The sequence below is a fragment of the Paramisgurnus dabryanus genome, chromosome 10, assembly GCF_030506205.2.
Source record: "Paramisgurnus dabryanus chromosome 10, PD_genome_1.1, whole genome shotgun sequence".
Classification (NCBI taxonomy): domain Eukaryota; kingdom Metazoa; phylum Chordata; class Actinopteri; order Cypriniformes; family Cobitidae; genus Paramisgurnus; species Paramisgurnus dabryanus.
The window spans coordinates 39,805,981-39,827,395 of record NC_133346.1 but is presented as its reverse complement, the minus strand read 5'-3'; the positions used below and the strand labels follow the sequence as shown (position 1 = coordinate 39,827,395).

Sequence of the window (21,415 nt, the reverse complement as noted above, 5' to 3'; positions counted from 1 at the left end):
TATCTTGAATCCACCCATTGTCTCTAATGGCTGTATAGTTCCTGAGAACTGCCTGCACAGCCGCACGTGACTCCTCAGTGTCCATGGCTAAGTCCAGAGGTACACAGGGCGCCAGCACCTCGAGTATTAACAGCTGTTTCTGTTGAGGGACTCTAGCTACCCTCAGCGCACATATCATGTGTGCAGTTATCAACCCACGCATAGTTACTTCCTCCATAGCTGCTGTTGTAAAGGGCCGTATGTCCAGATTACGGATAATGGAGGGCAATAATCCCCCATCTCCCGCGAAGCAGCGCTCGAACAAAGCTCGGTTATCAGCGCCTCCGCAAACAAATACATCCTGACGGATAGGGGGTAGAGGTGATGGTCGAATCCTCTGGAGCTCGGGCGTCAGACCCCCAGCAACATCCCTATTAGTGTCTATCATGACCCTACGGAGGGCGCGCATCCTTTCCACTATAGAATCTGCACCACCTCCGAAACCACCGCCTGTGGCATGGTTGGCTTGGTTAACACCCCCAGGTTGCGCATTATCTGCGCCATCCTGATCGGGTGCAGCTGCAGGTCCACCAAAGAGATGGTACATATTGATATCAGATAAGAGAGCTCAAAACCGCTTTTATAATTGGATCTTCTCCCCCCCACAGACGGTTATGTTACGAACCGTCACATTTGACTCACGTCATAACCGTCATCACCAAATCTGAAACCGGCACACCCCTACTCCTACACCAATTCACACTCTTAGATCCTCTTCCACTCATTTCATTATTCCCTCTGTCCGTCTTGTAACTATAGAGAATAGAGCTTTCAGTTACTCTCCACCCCTGCTCTGAAACTCCCTTCTATATGAACTCCGTAATATTAAGTCTCTTTCATTATTTAAATCTGAACTCAAAAATCATCTGTTTAGTTTAGCTTATTTTATACCATTATCTATAATGCTGGATCAAATTGTATCGCTGTGTAGCTATTTGATTTTCTATTTTTGTATGGTGAATGAATGTTTAAAAAATGTGCCTATAAATAAAAGTATTGTTGTTGTTATTTTTATTATTATTATTATTATTATCATCATCATCATTTCAGGCCCTCTTGTCGGGGATATCTATTCAAGATGTGTGCATTTCTCCCATCTTTACCTTGTTCCCAGGTTCGTGTCTCCTGAATTGGTGCATTGTTTACTTTTACCATAGGGCAGACACATTACCTTATGGTATAGATGCAGCATTGAAGTTCCCTCAAAAGGAAATGTGCAGTTACATATGTAACCTTGGTTTCCTGAGAAAGGGAATGAAATGCTGTGTCTCTCTGCCATAATTCCATGTGCCTGTAGAGCTTGCTTCATGTTTCAAAGCTAGAATGCCATGTTATCACTTCCCTTTTATACCTTCCAGTTCCTCAGTCACTCTGCACCTTTATAAAGGCTTCGTATAGTTGTACAAAGATTTCACGTGCGCGCATGCTGTTGCCGTGTTTCCATAGTGTCATTTCACGACTCATCTCGTTCCCTTTTTTTCAGGGAATCAAGGTTACATGTGTAACTGATATGTTTGATATAATAGGGATTCCACATTGAAACACATAAATATTTAGGTTTTTTCCTTTAAGGTTTGCTTGTGTTTGGCTATAGTTTGCATATTTTGTGGCACTGTTATATTTAAGCTTATCTGTAAAAAAAAAGTAAAGAATATTATCTGCTATACAACATAATTTTGATGTCATTTATTTGTAAATAAAAATTAAAAAATTTGTACAATTATTCAAAACATAGATCTTAAGCATGCAAACTACAAACACAGTGTACGAGCTAATAAACTCATTTTTTCCAATGTTCATGTTGATACACAAAAACAACACATTTATCTATCATAATATGAATCCATTTACCAAAGAAATGAACAAAATTGCAAAAAGAAGTTTATTTCTGAAGGGTTCTGAAACACCAACGTTTTTAGATGTTTGTGTGAGACAGCGTCCACTTTAATGGATTAAACTCAACATTGACATAGGTTAATAACCCATTCATTAGGCACACTTGTAAATTGGGATTTGAGATAAGGAAAAAATATAAATGGCTATTACCATTATATAATAACACTCCATTTCATAATAACCCAGGTCTTCCTGAGATACTAAGAGATGGATTAACACAATTTTGGTATAAAAAGGGTATTCAAGTGTTTGGAGATTTGTATGAGGAAGAAATACTTATGACATTTGAACAATTGAGAACAAAGTTTTCTCTTTCTATAAAACATTTCTTTAAATATTTTTTAGGTGAGACACTACATTACTACATTACAGGGAGGTGACTTGAGACCCCTTTCCTCCCTCTCATTAGACAATATTATAATAGAGAAAAGAGGGTCCAAAGGTTTTGTGTCATATATGTATACCTATCTTATTGATCTGTATGGAGAGGATGTACTACCTTCTAGACTTAAATGGGAAAACGATCTAGAATGTACTTTTGAAAAAGATGTATGGGAACTCATTTGTAAAAATGCTTTAACATTTTCATATAATTGTAGACCTAGATTGATACAATTTAATATTATACACAGGGTATACTATACACCAGAAAGACTACATAAGATAAGTGATTCATATTCGGAATGTTGTCCTAGATGTAAAATAGAAGTTGGTACATTATTGCACATGTTTTGGACTTGTTCAGAACTTGAAACCTATTGGAGAAATATAATACAAACAATTGACAAAATTGTTAATGTTAAACTTTCATTTGATCCGAGATTTGTAATATTGGGGGATGAATCTGTACTCCATCTTGATCAAAGGAAGAACTTACGTTTTGTTAAGATGGCTCTGATAGCAGCAAAGAAATGTATAGCTATTCAATGGAAATCAGAGAAACCACCAAGTCATACTATTTGGCTCAAAGAATTGTGGTCTTATGTTCCTGTTGAGAAAATTATGTTTAATTTGAAAGGAAACTCATCAATGTTCGACAAGATTTGGGGCAAATTTGTTGAATATATGAATAATTTGGATGTTACATTGATGGGGAATGCAGAGGTGATAATGTAACTGATTTAATGTAACACATTATTTGTATTATTTGATTTGTATTTTTTTTGCTCTTACTTTTTTTTCTGCTCTTACTTATGCATCTCAAAACTTTATTATAATGTCCATAAGTGTTCTTTCTATTAGGGGGTTGTAAAGGGGTGGGAGGGGGATTAGAATAATTTTTGTATACTGAATTGAAGCTGTAAGTAATTTTTTGTGAAGAAAAAAGTAAATAAACATATTGATAAAAAAAAAAAAGATTGACATAGGTGATTGGTGTGCCATAAAAAAATCAATAAACTAACAAATCACTGAATTAGTTAAAATTATTAAGCAGCATAAAATATGATTTCTCTTTTCATAATTTGACTTAAAGTAAGTGTACCCATTGAGCCACATTTTACTCATTTATTGTTCTGTTTGGACAATTATGTTTTTCATTTATTTGTTACCACGCAGAAACCATATCATTCATCTAATTTGTTTATTAATTAAACAACCTGTTTAATATATTAGAGTCATAATATATGTCATCGTACTATTTTACTGTAGTTTAGCTTTTTAAGATGATAATTAACAAATATTTTTAAAAATAATTTTATGAAAGATATTGATCAAACTTAATGATCTAATGTTACAGACCATTATTCTGTATTTCAGTTTATTTACTGTACAGTAATAAATGTGTTTTGTCTTTTTTCTGAAGGTGCTTGGCCACAATGCATAACTGTAAAAAAAACCTATGTTTTAAAAACATAAAAATAATTTTTTGACAAATGTAATGTTTATTTCAGATAACGATGGAAGTGAAAGAGGAAACTCAGGAATTGAATGAAGTGGAGGAGAGGCAACAGGAACCTCATGATGTCATAACTGAATTTTCTTTTGATTCCAGTCAACATGGAAAGAGTTCACAAAAAGAACAGCATATTGATGACAGGAGCATTAACAATAAAATGAGACGTCACACGTGCCAAAAGTGTGGAAAGTGTTTGAAATACGCTAAAAACTTTAAGAAACATTTGGAAACTCATACTGGAGAGACGCGGTTCAAATGCCATCATTGTGAAGAGTGTTTTACACATGCAAATAAGTTAAAAATACATTTGAGAACTCACCCTGAAGAGTGGCCTTACAAATGCCCTCATTGTAAAAAGCGTTTTACAAACATGGATGACTTTAAGAAACATTTGGAAACTCACACTGGAGAGATGCCATACAAATGCCCTCATTGTGAAAAGGGTTTTACACATGCAAATAACTATAAGAGACATTTGATAACTCACACAGGAGAGAAACCATACACCTGTCTTCAGTGTGGGAAGGGTTTTACACGGAAAGAGACCCTTAAGATTCATGAACTAATTCACACTGGAGTTATGCCTTACACCTGTCCTCAATGTGGAAAGAGTTTTAAAGAGAAAGCTCATCTTAAGAGTCACATAACATTACACACTGGAGTTAAGCCTTATACCTGTCCTCAATGTGGAAAGGGTTTCACGGAGAAAGCACATCTTAAGAGTCACATAACATTACACACCAGTGACAGACCTTACACCTGTCCTCAGTGTGGAAAGGGTTTTTTAATAAAATTGAGACTAGAAAATCACTTGAGAATTCATACAGGAGAGAAACCTTTCACATGTACTTTGTGTGAAAAGAGTTTTAAAACTGCATCATATCTCAAAGTCCACATGCATACTCACAATGAAGAAAAATCTTTTAACTGTGATGACTGCGGGAAAACATTTGGCTCAGCATATTTCCTAAAACGACACCAGAAATATCATACCAGTGAAAAGCCCTACACGTGTTCTGTTTGTGGAAAGAGTTTTGGACTGTTGGAATATTTAAGAAAACACCAGAAAATACATACTGGTGAGAAAACTCACGTGTGCTCTGAGTGTGCAAAAACTTTTTTGACATCCAGAGCCTTGACAAAGCACCAAAAAGTTCATACAAGAGAAAAACCATAAACATGAGATTTACATTTAAGACACACGTGAGAGGTCATCATGTAGAGGAACCGTATCACTGCCCTCAATGTGGAGAAAGTTTCACCTTATCGATGGGCCTAATGAATCATACAAAATCATGTTGCAGAAAGTAATCACCAAACTTATTATCAGGTTCAAAATTCTAATGTAAATAATAGTAGTACTCCAGGCTGCATTTTACATCCATTCAATTCTTTCGCTGTTGATTCCACACATATGATTTACCTACATAGGGGGAGCAAAGTTTTTTTAACAATATGCAAGTCTTGCAGATAAGGAAAATTAGTGAAACTGTTGTGGTTTTGAGTTTACTAAATAAGCTCAGAATATTATTCACACACCTGTCTATAAGACATTTATTGATTTTTTTTTTTTGTGAAAATTGAGCTTCGTTATGTTTTAGTGATTGTGCGTAAAATATGAATACATTTAATTTTGAGAGTACTATTCATTTTTATTGTTGCTAAATCACATTGCAATTGTATTTGGTGGGGGGTAGGGAATGTGATTATATATTTCGGTAATGCTGTTTTTTTTTGTAGTTTGTAGTATAGAAATCAAAATTCTGACCATGGTAAGTGCGTGTTTTATGGGTTTATCTGTGTTTATTATTTTACAAACTAGAATCAAGGGTTTTCTCAGGTTAAAGTGCCCATATTATGACTGCTTTTCCATAAGTTAAATGGATGTATGAGTTCCATAAAACATGTTTCAGAAGTTGTTTGCTCAAAATAGCTTGTAGGAAAAGATTCTTGCCCTCTCTAGTAGCCTCTGTTTCAGTGCATTTCAGATTGTGCCGTTTTGAGGTGGTCATTACATACTTATGAGCTGCTGCTCCTTTGGCCACGCCCCACTACTAATGTCATGTGCGCACGCGCAGTTCAGACCATATACTGTGTATTTTATATATTATTATTAATATTTATATATTATTATATATTTTATGTATTATGCCAACAGATAAATCAAGCAAAAAAGTATCACTAATAAGTACAATCCAGGGGCTGGTTGCACCAGCTGGACGTGAAAAAGTTAGGTGTAAGCCCTACGTTGGCCTTAGCTACGGCCAACGTTGTAAAACAATATTTATGCCTGTTGCACCATCTTAAACTACGACCAGTCGCAGCTACGCTAGGCGTAGACGATGCGCGTCCTCGCGTATGCGTTTAACCACAGTAATATTGAGAAGCCATTCCCGTTTAGCCTACTATGGTTAAAAACGTATATTTATTGCCGTCAGCTAATAGATGAGACATGACAGCTTTCCCTCCTCAAGTTAACTAGTACGCTCTCCCTCAAGATACATGGTTCACGTACAGACCCATTAAACACCACCTGAATATTAACTAAACAAAAGCCTTTTACTGAACAAAATAGGTAATCATTTGCAGATTAATTCTAACAGCTCTGGATTAAAACAAAATTAATTCAAAGCTTTTAATAAGTTCTCTACTATGCCTTTGTAAATATTTATGTATTTTTTTTATATATTGGTGTGTTCTCTCACTCCATGCACGAAAGCACACTGCTCGCGTATCCTGTGCATTAGATGTGCCAATGTCAAATTTCATAACTTCTTTGGCAAAAATAGAAATAAAGACTTTAAACTTGCGCCTACCCTTGACTAGACATAAGATTTAGGTCTCAGACGTGCGCTACGCCTAGATGGTGCAACAGGTGTAAATTAAAGCGCATTTTACGCCCAGACTAGTCTCACAACCGGGTGTACGCCCAGCTGGTGCAACCGGCCCCAGGAGAAAAAACACATTACGCATAATGATTGGCTTCGAGGGTAAATTGTGATGTAGCAGTCTCAACAATACACTCGTTTTGCCCTGGACAATGCTAACATATTCCTGTTTATAAAACATTTTCAAACGCATTATTTTCGCAAATTACAGAAATCGAGACCTGGCAGGGGATGTATACTGCTTGTGGACACCATGCTAATTGCTAGAAGCTAGCGGGAGGTCTGGACCGTATTTTGGGAAAGTGATAGAGACTCGGGGTAGGCTCGTCGGTAAGGCCTGGTCTTGGTTAGTTTGGCAAAACACTTTTAGTTTGGCAATAAAGCAAAAGAACATTAAACAAAAAAGAAACAAAATACACTTTTTTTATTTCCTTGAGACATAATGATAATGTAGGATATTAATGATGACAACAGTATGGAGGATATCAGTGAAGTGACTGCTCTATAGCTACCTGGTGGGTGGAGACCTGGGTAGTGGGGTGGTGAGCGGAAATATTCAAATAGAATGTGACGACAAGGCTAGTTACGTCACAACGGAGTTGATTTTAAAACCGTGCAATCTGAGACTCAAGGCAGAGGACATTCAGAAACCAGTTTTTCACTCAAAACAGCATGGATGTTTTTTTTTCCACGTTTGTATGCGTGTGGAAGCACCAGAGACACAAAAGAACACCCCAAAACCCAGAAAAAGTGAGTTTTTCATAATATGGGCACTTTAAATTTTATTCAAATAGTCTTTGTATGTAAAATTAACTGACTTAGACATGTCTGCTTAATGATCTTACAAATGTATAGACTATATCATGAATTAGACACTGATTTCACTTAATTTTACTCTTGTTACTTAGTTAAATATTATTTTGAGCTAGGGCTGTCACTTTTCGTTCGAAAATCGATTGCACAATCGATCGGACCAACCAAAAAAAGTTTCGAAAATGAAAATAGGTAATCGATTTTAACCAAATATGTACACTATAAATTTTAAAAGAATGAAACAATTAAAAATATAGATGTAACAAAACTCACAAACAAGCAGAAAAAGAAAATAAAGAATTCCGAAAGTGCAGTAGGTGTGCGAAAGCTAGACAGAAAATATCCAGCAATTTTACGCACCTATAGTTTCACGCTTTCAATCGCTGCATCTAGTGTTTTGCAAAGAAAATGGAGGACAACGTCAATAAACCTGTGCAACACGAGAGAGCGTCGAAATTGTGACCTTACAGGAGATGATGAGTTATGACAAGGAGCCACCCTTGCGAGCTGACAGCGACCCGCTTTTGTGATGGAAGATTGGCAGTACGAAATACCACCACCTTGTGCATCTGGCAACGAAGTACCCGAGTTTTCCTGGGACATCAGTGCGGTCGGAGTGCGTTTTCTCAACAGATGGACATATAGTGAATGGAAAGCACTCTGCTCTGGACCCCTAAAATGTTTATCGACTTTCCTGACCAATAATTTGTAATGGCCCTAGCCTTTTTGCGCATTTCATTATGCCTGCCTAGTGCCGCCTAAGTGTCGGTTATGTTTAATAAAAAAAATACACAGCATGTTCTCAACTTCAAGTAAGTCTATTTAAAGTTTCATTTTTGAACAGTTGTTTGAAATGGATCGAATCATTATTTAAAATAATTTTTGAATTGCCTAAATCATAAGCAGCCGGTTGAAGCCTGCAGTAATGTTTTTCATTTATGGCAGCAGTCCACTCTGCATATTTTTTCGAGAATGTATCACTACTGTTGCTGTTTTTTATTCTGCACAAAACTTAATGACAATAAATAAGAAATATTGCTGACTTTGCGTTTCAGGCGCTCTCTTTACGTTTGTCTGTTATTTGGCGTTGAAAATGGAAACGTCTTTTTATACATGGAAAATCGATTTTACAATCGATTCAATGAACACTTATATTAAAAATCGAAAATGATTTTTTCACAAAAGTTACAGCCCTACTTTGAGCTTCTGTCCTTTACATGGCTTATACTTCTCTTATATGTTTTTGCTGTCTTTTCTCATGCCAACACAAAGTTTATTATAAATTAGTTAATAAAATGTTACAAATCAATCGATCTCATTCACAAATCAATGTGTATGTTTTTCGTATTTATACGCACACTTGAACTTTTCACGAAAACCTTCCGCCGCGCATGAATTTGTTCTATAGTTGTTCTTACGCAGGGATGGGCAGTATTTCAAATACATGTATTTAAAATACGTATTTGAAATACAAAATAGTATTTTGTATTTTAAAGCCTTTGGAAAAATGAAATGTAATTTGTATTTAAATACATTTAAGATGAGTATTTTTGTATTTTTAAAATACTCAAAATACTTTGAGCCAGTCAACCAGTCAGGGTTCTGTTTTCATGCATCAACTAGTTCAGACCAGACATGACCGAAGTTGCCCATCAGTGTGAAATCCTCCCTTCTGTCGTCTGATTGGCCTGATTGCTTTTTCACAAGGACTTCTGGGTTGGTAAAGTAAGGCTTCGCCAAATACCTCATCAAGCGTGCAAAGGGGGCGCAGATGAGCACACTTCGTAGTGTAAAAATGACAGATGGGACACCCTACGGACTCGTAGACTAAGCGAGCATGCGCAGTTTAAGGCCACAAGACCGAAAGTCCACATGAAGTGCGCCATTTGGGACAGGGCCAACGACAGCGTTTGCGGTCCGCATAGAACTGACCCACTGTTAACATTTTTGCGAGGTGCACGTCAGGCTACACAGAGCTAAGCACAGCCTACAGATAACCTACGGTGTAGAGCTTATGCACGACTATAAATTGGGCTTAATGCGTGTAGTGATGTCACCACACAGGATTGGACGTTTTTGATGGTTGGTACATTTGGAAAAAATTGTCTGACAGTGTTTTTACACTCTCAAAAATAAGGAGTGTTGATGTTACTGCGCCAGAAGTCGAAGTTCTGCAAACTAAGTGCTCTTCCACTAGGGATGCTCATATCAGTTAATTTTCCCGACCGACAACCGTAGCTTCTAAACCAAACATTAACCGTTAACTGATAAGATTTTAATATGAAATTGTCATTGAGTAAAAATACAGTTGACGGTTGTCTGTGAACTAGTAAAAACAAAACATTAAATTTGAACGTGCAAACAGCAGCCACAGATCAACAACAGAACCAGGATTCATACATTATCAGATATACACGCAACATTACCTTATTAAAAAGCATGCGATCGGTCCAGTAGATTAATATCCAAAGGACAGATTGTCTCCGTTTCATCTACCACAGTGGTCATTTCTAAAGCAGGACGCTTTTCAGAAAGTTTTGGTTTTGCGTCGTCTTTGGTTTTACGTCGTGCAAACAGCAGCCACAGATCAAAAACAGAACCAGGATTCATAAATTATCAGATATTCACGCAACATACCTTGTTAAAAAGCACGCGATCGGTCCAGTGGATTAATATCCAAATGGCAGATTGTCTCCGTTTCATCTACCACAGTGGTCATTTCTAAAGCAGGACGCTTTTCAGAAAGTTTTGGTTTTGCGTCGTCTTTCTCCGTTTGTCCAAAAAGAGCTAGATGTTTATGGTTAGGGTCAGAGGCCATCAGCGAACGTCTGTCCGGATGTGCGCAGACGGACCGCGTCATCTTGCGCGGACACACGCGCGTCTCCGTTCAGCTTCCAAACACGCATACAAATGATTTCTCATACAAATGATTACTTTATCAGACCGTCAGGGCAGCAATCATTTGTGTCATTTACAGGACATTCACAAATTAAAGATAGAAAAGTGGCGAAATGTCTGTCGGCTCATGAGGACACACATCATGTATTAACAAATATTTTTATTTTAACTGATAATGTTAATCGGTCATAATTTCGGTCCCACTTTATATTAAGTGGCCCTAATACCTGTGAACTTACATGGTAATAAGATGTGTACCTAGCACTTAACTACAATGTAAGTACACAGTGTTACATAGTACTTACAGCTGTAATATTTGTGTAAATACATACATGTAACAATCCACTAAATGGTATGTGTAAGTACAAATGTGTAACAGGATTTTGGTAACAACGTTTTTTTTTACTTCAGTAGGTACGCATGTGTAACATGAGTTATGTAACTACATTTTGTAATAGCATGTTTTTCAACTTGCGCACATACTGCAGTTACCAGTTTGGGATACATTGAACTTTTATGATTGCAATGTATATATCATGTATTTATGACCTGCAGGACTGAATTAGACTAAAGTTTCAACTTGTAATACCAGTGTACTTACAGAGTAAATCCTCAGGAACTGTCCACTTAATATAAAGTGTAAAACATTCGAAACTAACTGTGTAATATGTAAACCATAAACCTCTAAATAACCCTGTAATACCAGTGTACTTACAGAGTAAATCCTCAGGAACTGTCCACTTAATATAAAGTGTAAAACATTTGAAACTAACTGTGTAATATGTAAACCATAAACCTCTAAATAACCCTGTAATTCCAGTGTACGAGTAACTCCTCAGGAACTGTCCACTTAATATAAAGTGTAAAACATTTGAAACTAACTGTGTAATATGTAAACCATAAACTTCTGCATAACCCTGTAATGCCAGTGTACTTACAGAGTAACTCCTCAGGAACTGTCCACTTAATATAAAGTGTAAAACATTTGAAACTAACTGTGTAATATGTAAACCATAAACCTCTAAATAACCTTGTAATACCAGTGTACTTACAGAGTAACTCCTCAGGAACTGTCCACTTAATATAAAGTGTAAAACATTTGAAACTAACTGTGTAATATGTAAACCATAAACCTCTAAATAACCCTGTAATACCAGTGTACTTACAGAGTAACTCCTCAGGAACTGTCCACTTAATATAAAGTGTTAAACGCTCACAACTAATTAGGTAATATGTAAACTTTAAATCTCTGTATAACCCTGTAATACCAGTGTACTTACAGAGTAACTCCTCAGGAACTGTCCACTTAATATAAAGTGTAAAACGCTCAAAACTAACTAGGTAATATGTAAACCTTAAACCTCTGTATAACCCCGTAATACCAGTGTACTTACAGAGTAAATCCTCAGGAACTGTCCACTTAATATAAAGTGTAAAACATTCGAAACTAACTGTGTAATATGTAAACCATAAACCTCTAAATAACCCTGTAATTCCAGTGTACTTACAGAGTAACTCCTCAGGAACTGTCCACTTAATATAAAGTGTAAAACATTTGAAACTAACTGTGTAATATGTAAACCATAAACCTCTAAATAACCCTGTAATACCAGTGTACTTACAGAGTAACTCCTCAGGAACTGTCCACTTAATATAAAGTGTTAAACGCTCACAACTAATTAGGTAATATGTAAACTTTAAATCTCTGTATAACCCTGTAATACCAGTGTACTTACAGAGTAACTCCTCAGGAACTGTCCACTTAATATAAAGTGTAAAACGCTCAAAACTAACTAGGTAATATGTAAACCTTAAACCTCTGTATAACCCCGTAATACCAGTGTACTTACAGAGTAAATCCTCAGGAACTGTCCACTTAATATAAAGTGTAAAACATTCGAAACTAACTGTGTAATATGTAAACCATAAACCTCTAAATAACCCTGTAATTCCAGTGTACTTACAGAGTAACTCCTCAGGAACTGTCCACTTAATATAAAGTGTAAAACATTTGAAACTAACTGTGTAATATGTAAACCATAAACTTCTGCATAACCCTGTAATGCCAGTGTACTTACAGAGTAACTCCTCAGGAACTGTCCACTTAATATAAAGTGTAAAACATTCGAAACTAACTGTGTAATATGTAAACCATAAACCTCTAAATAACCCTGTAATACCAGTGTACTTACAGAGTAACTCCTCAGGAACTGTCCACTTAATATAAAGTGTAAAACGCTCACAACTAATTAGGTAATATGTAAACCTTAAACCTCTGCATAACCCTGTAATACCAGTGTACTTACAGAGTAACTCCTCAGGAACTGTGCACTTAATATAAAGTGTAAAACATTTGAAACTAACTGTGTAATATGTAAACCATAAACCTCTTAATAACCCTGTAATACCAGTGTACTTACAGAGTAACTCTTCAGGAACTGTCCACTTAATATAAAGTGTAAAACGCTCACAACTAACTAGGTAATATGTAAACCTTAAACCTCTGCATAACCCTGTAATACCAGTGTACTTACAGAGTAACTCCTCAGGAACGGTCCACTTAATATAAAGTGTAAAACATTCTAAACAAACTGTGTAATATGTAAACCATAAACCTCTGCATAACCCTGTAATACCAGTGTACTTACAGAGTAACTCCTCAGGAACTGTCCACTTAATATAAAGTGTAAAACGCTCACAACTAACTAGGTAATATTTAAACGTTAAACCTCTGCATAACCCTGTAATACCAGTGTACTTACAGAGTAACTCCTCAGGAACTGTCCCCTTTCGGTTACACTTTATTTTACGGCACCACTGTTACACTGTATTTATATATTTAAGTACTAAGTAATAATCATCAACAACATGTACTTACTATAGGGTTGGGTTAGGATTAGGGTTTGGTTTAGGATTAGTTGCATGTAATTATACATAATTAACTGTCATTACTAAAATAATTACATGTAACATGTGTAACTAAGACACTGTAAAATAAAGTGTTACCATGTCATCTTTTGGAAAACAGCTGTGTATAATAATTACATGGTAAAACCACTAAATTGTTTACTTAATATAAAGTAACACTTTATTGACCAATAATATGTAAAGCTCAAACCATAGGGACTGTGTAACACTGGTGTAGTTACATGGTAACTTCATAGGAACCATTAATTGAATACTAATTATTAAACACTTTTCACTGTGTTAAAAACTATGTAACAGCATGATCAGATAATTAAATAGTCACCAGAATCAATCTGGGATAATACACATTTAATTAAATCTAAACCTGTATGCATTTCTAATGTCATGGATCAGCTGTGCCAAGGCACCTTTCCTATTTCTTCTTCCCAGCCAATAGTGCCACTGGATGAATTTCAGGTGTTCCCTTAATAATTTTGTAGTCTTGTTACCCCTGAATCTTGATACCTGCGACTTGATGGCTAGCCAGGCCCGTTCAATATGCTGTGTGTGGCAGCCAGTTTGGGGATCAACAAAATTTTCGCTGTGATTTACAGTTAGATGTTTGTATCCTAGTGGTCGTAGTGCATTCAGATATGCCCTCCAATTGTCACTATAAACAGTCGACCCTCTTCTGATGTGCTTTGTGATAATGGGCATCAATGTGTTCCTGGAACGGTCCTTTACCATCTTTAACAATGGTAGGCGGCGAGCTCCTTTAACCTCCATCATCCCAAACACCCAACCTTTTCTTCTCTGCCAAGTAGTACAAAAGCGGCCTCGATTAAACTGAAAATGCATAAACACAAGAAACATGACAAATGTTAAGAACAGTTAAACCTGGTACTGTATGTTTCAGATAAATCTCACTTTTAGTCGGATCTCCCCATGACCTAAACATTAAAGTGATAGTTCACCCAAAAATGAAAATAATGTCATGTGAGACCTCCGTTCATCATCGTAACACAGTTTAAGATGTTTTATATTGAGTCCGAAAGCTTCCTGACCCTTCAATGAAAATCTATGTACGGTATATTGTCCATGTCCAGAAAGGTAATAAAAACATCATCAAAGTAGTCCATGTGACATCAGTGGGTCAGTTGATGAAGCATCAAAGATACATTTTGGTCCAAAAATAACAAAAATGACGACTTTATTCAGCATTGTCTTCTGTGTCTGTTGTGAAGCGCATGCGCGAGACTAAAGTCACGTGACTGCAGTGACGCGGCTGACCTGTTATTCTCAGTTATCTTTTATTTTCAAACTTACAGCGTGCGTCTCCTTCAGTATTTTCGATGCTTCAACACATTCTAACTGACCCACTGATGTCACATGGACTACTTTGATGATGTTTTTATTACCTTTCTGGACATGGACAGTATACCGTACATAGATTTTCAATGAAGGGTCAACAAGCTCTCGGACTAAATATAAAACATCTTAAACTGTGTTCTGAAGATGAACGGAGGTCTTACAAGTTTGGAACGACATGAGGATGAGTCATTAATGACATTATTTTTATTTTTGGGTGAACTATCCCTTTAACTCTTTCCTTTTTTAAAAAAAAGATGCCAGCCACCGACAGCATTTTTTTATGATTTTCACGGAAGTTTAATGCCTTCCAGAATTTTTTTTTAAATAAATAAACATACAATATAATGAAAGAACATACCCTCTGCTTTCAAACCAAAAAATTTTAATCATATCTTCATTTGTTCTCTCTTATTACCTCTCAAATATGGGTAGGTTTCTTCAAAAATGCCAAATCTTGAGCAAAAAGCTGAGATAATGAGATTTAGTATGACTTTTGTTAGAGATCAGATTCAAAACAATGATCAAAACATACATGGAGTATTTACTATTTTGCTTCAGTTAGTAGACAATAGCGGAAATATTGCCATAAAAACTTGTCATTGGCAGGGAAAGAGTTAAACATCTAAATAACAACAAACTGAAGAGAACTTAATAAAGCAATAAGCCCCAAGAAGCAGTGGGTTACAGTGCATTTTATAACAGCTAAGGGGTGTTAACTTAATGGAATTATAATGTTTAAAAAAAATGAACATTATGTTTTTTGTACTAGATTGTGGAATTTTTATTTGATATTAAGTATTATACATGATATTAATGCTGGAATTATTAGTGAATGCAGCTTTACCCACTTTAGTATTTTTCAACATGGTAGAAAACTACCTTTCTATTTCTCATGTCAGATTTACCTTTCTCTTGTGAGCAAACTTAGACTCATCTATGGCCACAAACTTCTCCCTTGACTTCCCTCCAACTCTTAGACCTGTTCTACTTTTCAGTTTCCTCAACGCCTTGATGCAAACCTGTAAAAAGTATGTAGCCATAACAAATTGTGACAAAGGGTATTCTTATAGACCATTTTGCAATATGTAAATGTAGCAGGATTAGGTGAGCTGTGATTGACAGCTGATTTCACCTATTAGGAAGGGGCAGTCCCTTTTTAAGAGCCGATTGGCTGCTGCCCGGGATGCGTCATGTCCTGTTTTCCCCCTGGGTGTTTGCAATGTTAGCGGCAGGTGAGTTTTTGCTAACATGTTACGGTTGGTTTTAATTCGTGTTTGATATGTAAAACTAAGGGTTGTGTTGGTTTTAGTCTGTCATTTGTCCAGCGTGCTGGTGCCCTCGTTGTGCTGTTATAGTGGGTTACGTGACTGTTGAACCTCAGTTGGCTTTAGGTTGACCTGATGTTGGTTAACATATGCCGGTAAAATGTTAATTCGTCTGGGGTGACCACTGTTCGGTGAGTGTACAGCACATATTCATAACGTTGTGTGACGCTGGTATTTAGTTCTAATATGATATTTGTTTTATTCTAGGTTTCTCCCTTTCGTTCCATTCAGTGTCTCTCCATACGCTTTGTTTTTAACTATTGCGCTGCAGTGTTGCCCCGCTGTTAACAACGATATTATCTGCACTGCTATAATCTGAACTGTACACTGTCTGGTTCTGCTGGGCATCTAGAAGTAACGCTCCACTTTTAACGTGACTATTACAAAGCCAAGGTTCGCTCTCGGTGTGTGAACGAGTAGCTTTCCATCAGCTTTGTTTTTAATGCATCGAGTATCTGTTTACTTGGTTTGTTTACTTTTTTTTTTCTCTTATTGTCTAAGTAGACAACAATTTGTCTGTGAACTTGTCTCTGTCCATATGATCCAAGGTACTAATATGTAAGATTGCTCATTGCAGTGGGTTCTTGAGGACTGTGCCCTGTTTATAATACTGACTGCTACATTGTTAGTACCTACATCTTGTATATTGCCTTATTGTATGGATGTGGTTTAATTGTCGTTGATTCTCTATTTGATTCTTTTCTTTTATTGTTTGTGGTGGTCATCAGCCTTGTGAGTAAGGCTAGGCGCCACCATTTTGTTTTGAGTGACCTAATTATTTACATTGTTTTAATTTGTTGCAGGAGCTGGGGTCCCATGGGTGGATGGATCTGTCCGGTGGTGGTGCTTCCTCCTCAGTGCGTGCTGTGTAACACTTGAAGTGTGTGTGGTGTGATCTAAGTGCACAGTGGGGTGATTGTGTGTGCCTTTTTGTAAACAAGTCGTGATTAAGTGATCCCTCCCACTGGGGACCTCAGCCCTGCTGATTACTATGTGTTTGTTTGTTTCTATTAATTTTACTTTTTTTAGTGTGTGTTGATTGTGGTGCATTTTGAAGTGGAGAGAGTGTATGTTTTAGAGTGCTCCTTTTACAAAGATTATGTGTAAATAAAAATCTATTCTTGTATTATACCCACGTCTCTTGCTCACTCTTCCTTTTAAAGAGGAACGAACTTGTGTGCCTTACTGCCTTTTTGGGTGTAAGGAATATTTCCCTAGGTGTAAGTCCCGGGGTGGCGTAGTCGGAATATTATGCAAAATCTTTGCCTTCGTCAAAGTTAGGCAATCCCCCTCGTCCTGCTACATAAACAACACTGGTCCAAAAACACTTCCTGTTTCAGTTTGTAACTGTTTTCCTTACCTCACATATATCTTAAAGATGTTTAACTTTTTGATTCAGTTCTATCCACCTTATTTTTGAACGCAATGAAGTGACGTATTTCCCTTCTTTGTGCGAGACGTCCATTTCAATAGGCAGTCGGTAGAAAACAGCGTAGTGAGACCTTGCATAAAACATGATTTATGGTATGGTAAATATTTACTACACCTGCTATGTATGAACCAGTGTGAGGATGAAATTAAGATATCGTCTGAAATATTATATGAATATATATTCAATCATTTTGTGTTGTTGCTCGTGGGTGACGGGTCGTCAATGCGCATATATAAAAGCATAAAGGCATACCAGTGTCTTTACAATGGGAAAGTCAGTCGAGTGTTTGTACCTGGAATATACCAAGACTTTGTGTTTTTAACATTTTCAGGTGATGGATTAAAATGTCACAACTGATCCTTCATGCGATCTGACAGTCAGCAGTATCTTTCTCATTCAACACATTGTAAGTTATTTAAACAAACCATAATAAACATATTAAACTACAATTACATGTATTCAGAATTGTTTTCATTTTATGAAAATATTGTTGTGCAGTAGATAAGACATGAGCTTAGAAAATTATTTGCTTATTAAAAAATTTTTTTTTTTATTTAAAACATAACAAAAGTATGCGCAAACACATTAAGAACTATTATAAACATTAATTTATAAGCAATTTATGTCGAATATATTCTGTACTTAAATCAAATTATTGTTATAATGTATAGTAGTAGAATAAATCAGCTAAATCAGCATATTTTGTCAGCATAATATCAGTTGTTTTTAAACAATTATTGTTCACTGTCAGTTTCTATGAAAGGTTTTACTGGATGGATGTGGATACAGATCATGGATTTACATGAGCTACACATTCAGCTCTTGTGCGTGAATTCTGGTCAAAACAAATGTTTTGTAGAGATTTACTGCGTTTGTACCAGCTATTATAGCAACCCCTAACTGCACAAATTATGCCGGTCTTCCTGGATTTCATAATAAACATTAAAAATCCAGTCAAAATGACACACTCGTGTCCCTCGCAATACGACTACCATTAGCTTTAGAGGCTCACCGGAAGTCTTACACAATAAAGCTCAATTATGGCGGCCCCCGCATTTATGTCAAAAATAAGGTGGATATGTTCTGTTGGTTTTATTTTATCCCAACGTTTATGCAGTGTTAAAAAACTGAAACATGAAGTGCAATCTAAACCAGTGTTGTTTACATTTAGCAAAATGGTCTCTATACAAATGCTTTTGGGAAAAATGAAGCTACCTTTCTGAGCAGTTTATTCATTCTGGACAATGTTGTTGATGTTTTGGCAACACAGTCTTCCATCAAGTCAATTTGTCTTAGTTGTAGACCTTGGGAAAACCTTATAAGAAAATTATTTTCATTAATTAAAAATAATAGTCTTTTCTGTACATCATGACATTTTGGCTATCAAAAATAAATATTCCTTTAAACAATGGTACATGTCATTTTGAAAACATTGCATTATTATTATTATTTTTGTTATTCTTGGTAGTAATAACTAGTTCTTAAATTTGCCTGAAGCCACAATAGTTCTTTTTACACACTGTGTAATAAGGCAACTTCATGAAAAAAATAACTGTACTGTAAAAATATGAAAACTGGGATTTTACAGTTGTTCTCGATTGCTAAAACACTATAACCAGGCTTTTGAACTAAAATTTCTAAATCATAACGCCATTTTTCAAGAAGCACAATCATTTTGCTGAACTATAAACACTACTCCCCTGCTTCAACACATGAGTCAAATTTTGTGAACTGTTACTTCAAAACTCTACACAACAATCCCTACATTTCTCAGTGCTTACACCATCTGGTCATATGGAAAGCACTAGCATTCAATAGGGCTGGGCAAAAAAATCGATCTTTCGATTAATCGTTTTTTAAAACGTGGTTGATTCAGAATCGATTCTCAAAGAGCAAATTCGATTTTTTCTTTCATATTTATTTCTGCAAACATTGAACGAAAGATTAACATTAATCGAATTACTAGTCTTCTTCACTAGATGTCACCCTCTTTTTTGTCTAGCGCATGTTACCAAGGAGCAAGAGGCAAGCCTATCATTCATTTATTCAGTGCTTAATATGGCAGTTTCAGGTGCTTCGTCAATTTTATTAATTACCTACTTGTAACCTGCTGTTCACTGTTCTTTTTATTAATATAGTATTTGTATTAAATCTATATTCATTGAGTTGAATAGAGTATAAAAACCGGTCTGAGAACCAGAATCGAAAATCGAAATCGAATCGATTTGGTAGCTTGTGAATCGAAATCGAATCGATCTGGAAAATCTGAATCGATACCCAGCCCTTGCATTCAATAATGTTCACTCAAGTCAGCACAGCTTAGGCTAACAATTACCAAGGTGGAAACACTAAAATAAACACACATCAATCAGATCCTTCAATATATAGATAAAAGGGCCAGAATCGGTTCACTGAGCTTTGGAACAATGGATCTACAGAGAAATGAAGGAATAGGTCCAAGAGAAGGAGAAGGAAGAGGAGGAGGCAGAAGAGGAGGTAAAGGAAGAGGACATGGTGAAGGAGGCGGAAGAGGACATGGTGAAGGAGGAGGAAGAGGACATGGTGAAGGAGTAGGAAGAGGAGGAGGACGTGGTGAAAGAGGAGGGAGACGTAGGGCAAGGTGACAAGCAGTCTCAGATGAAACTCGAGCCACTTTAGTTGACCATGTCCTTGTCCATGGTATGACTATGAGAGAGGCTGAGCAACGAGTAAAGTCTAATTTGAGTCGCTTCACTGTTGCCTCCATTTTCAGCGCCTCGTGAATGTGTTAGCATTTAGCCTAGCCCCATTAATTCCTATGGCTTCAAACAGAGATAAATTTAGAACCCACCAAACACTTCCATGTTTTCCCTATTTAAAGACTGTTACATGAATAGTCACACGAGTAAGTATGGTGGCACAAAATAAAACTTAGTTTGGAGCCATAGGAATGAATGGGGCTAGGCTAAATGCTAACATATTCACGACGCGCTGTACAAAGATTAAGAGTGCATGCATTGAAAAAAGATAGCTATGTATTTATTTATCTAAGTTGAGGTAAGAACATAGTAAAATATTGAAAAACTGTGGTGTTTTCCTTTAAAGCACAATGTTTAGTGTAGGTAGCCTTCTGTGTTAATAATTTGAATAAAAAAACTGTACAGTAAAAAACTGCTGAAAAGTACTTTGTTTTGAGAAAGAGCTACATACAAGCTGCATGTCTAACATTACTTTGCAAATAAAGTTACATGTAACATTAGTAGTACAACAGGGCTCATTCTAAGCATGAATGTGTTAGTATCAAACAAACCTGTAAGTTAAGATTCAACTTCATACAGACTTTAGATTTTGGAATAATTATGTAACCACATTAACTGGCTATGTTGTTACAGAGTAGTAAATGTGTTAGGTAACTAGCTACTATACATTACCTGTATATGTATTCCATCCACTTAACCAGGGGAATCCTAGAGTTATTAAACAGTGATCCATTGCGAATGGAGAGCCTAACTCTGCGATGCGTGTTTCTTCGACATATCCTTAAAACAGTCCAAAATATCAGCAAATACTGTATAAGAAGCAAGCTGCATAAAATCAAGATTAACGTTAGATGAAAACAACGAGTTAAACGTGCCTTATGCGACTTACCATATATAACCATCACGTCCGTTGTGGGCTGTAATTCGCATCTTTTTTCCACAGTGACGACAACTTGGTGCTTTGCAAAGCAAGCCTTTCTTCTGTAGCCATTTGATCATTAGTTTTCTATGTTTGCCATCACTGCATAAACGTATCAACTTATTTAATTTTCGTGAATACATATCTAGATACTGCTCATTTACAACATAGTAACGCTTACTGTGCTATTTGAATTTTTGGCGCCTTGCTGGTAATTGGCTGTCTAAAACGAAACGCGCAGTTGACACATGACGTAATGTAAGCTTTGATTGGCCTGCTGAGTGAACCGCCA

General features: G+C 36.3%; 2 protein-coding genes and 1 long non-coding RNA gene across 3 annotated transcripts in view; 2 read left to right on the top strand and 1 right to left on the bottom strand.

Moving 5' to 3' along the window:
• LOC135745187 (uncharacterized) overlaps positions 1 to 8,823 on the top strand; it is a 42,939-nt gene extending 34,116 nt beyond the window's left edge. The window contains exon 2 of the mRNA XM_065263550.2: positions 3,828 to 8,823. Within this exon, the coding sequence (XP_065119622.1) occupies positions 3,834 to 5,009 (1,176 nt within the window). The 5' untranslated portion in view covers positions 3,828 to 3,833 and the 3' untranslated portion in view covers positions 5,010 to 8,823. The remainder of the gene's footprint in view (positions 1 to 3,827) is intronic.
• Positions 8,824 to 13,571: 4,748 nt separating this feature from the next.
• LOC135718395 (uncharacterized) lies at positions 13,572 to 21,281 on the bottom strand. The gene is made up of 5 exons (XM_065240724.2): positions 21,094 to 21,281; positions 20,877 to 20,984; positions 18,682 to 18,781; positions 15,615 to 15,728; positions 13,572 to 14,184 (listed from the first exon to the last, which is right to left on the bottom strand). The coding sequence occupies exons 1-5, from the start codon at positions 21,264 to 21,266 to the stop codon at positions 13,708 to 13,710; spliced, it is 972 nt and encodes a 323-aa protein (XP_065096796.1). The 5' UTR covers positions 21,267 to 21,281; the 3' UTR covers positions 13,572 to 13,707.
• LOC135718394 (uncharacterized) lies at positions 15,806 to 17,165 on the top strand. The gene is made up of 2 exons (XR_010520751.1): positions 15,806 to 15,941; positions 16,019 to 17,165. It is a non-coding gene; the product is annotated as an uncharacterized lncRNA (long non-coding RNA).
• Positions 21,282 to 21,415: the final 134 nt, after the last annotated feature.

Excerpts from the sequence above, each read along its gene's own strand:
- LOC135718395 (XM_065240724.2), bottom strand. The coding sequence starts at position 21,266 with ATGTATTCACGAAAATTAAATAAGTTGATACGTTTATGCAGTGATGGC. Across the intron at positions 20,985-21,093 it reads GGACGTGATGGTTATATATG|GATATGTCGAAGAAACACGC; the intron begins GTAAGTCGCATA and ends GACTGTTTTAAG. Across the intron at positions 15,729-18,681 it reads TGAATAAACTGCTCAGAAAG|GTTTGCATCAAGGCGTTGAG; the intron begins GTAGCTTCATTT and ends TACTTTTTACAG.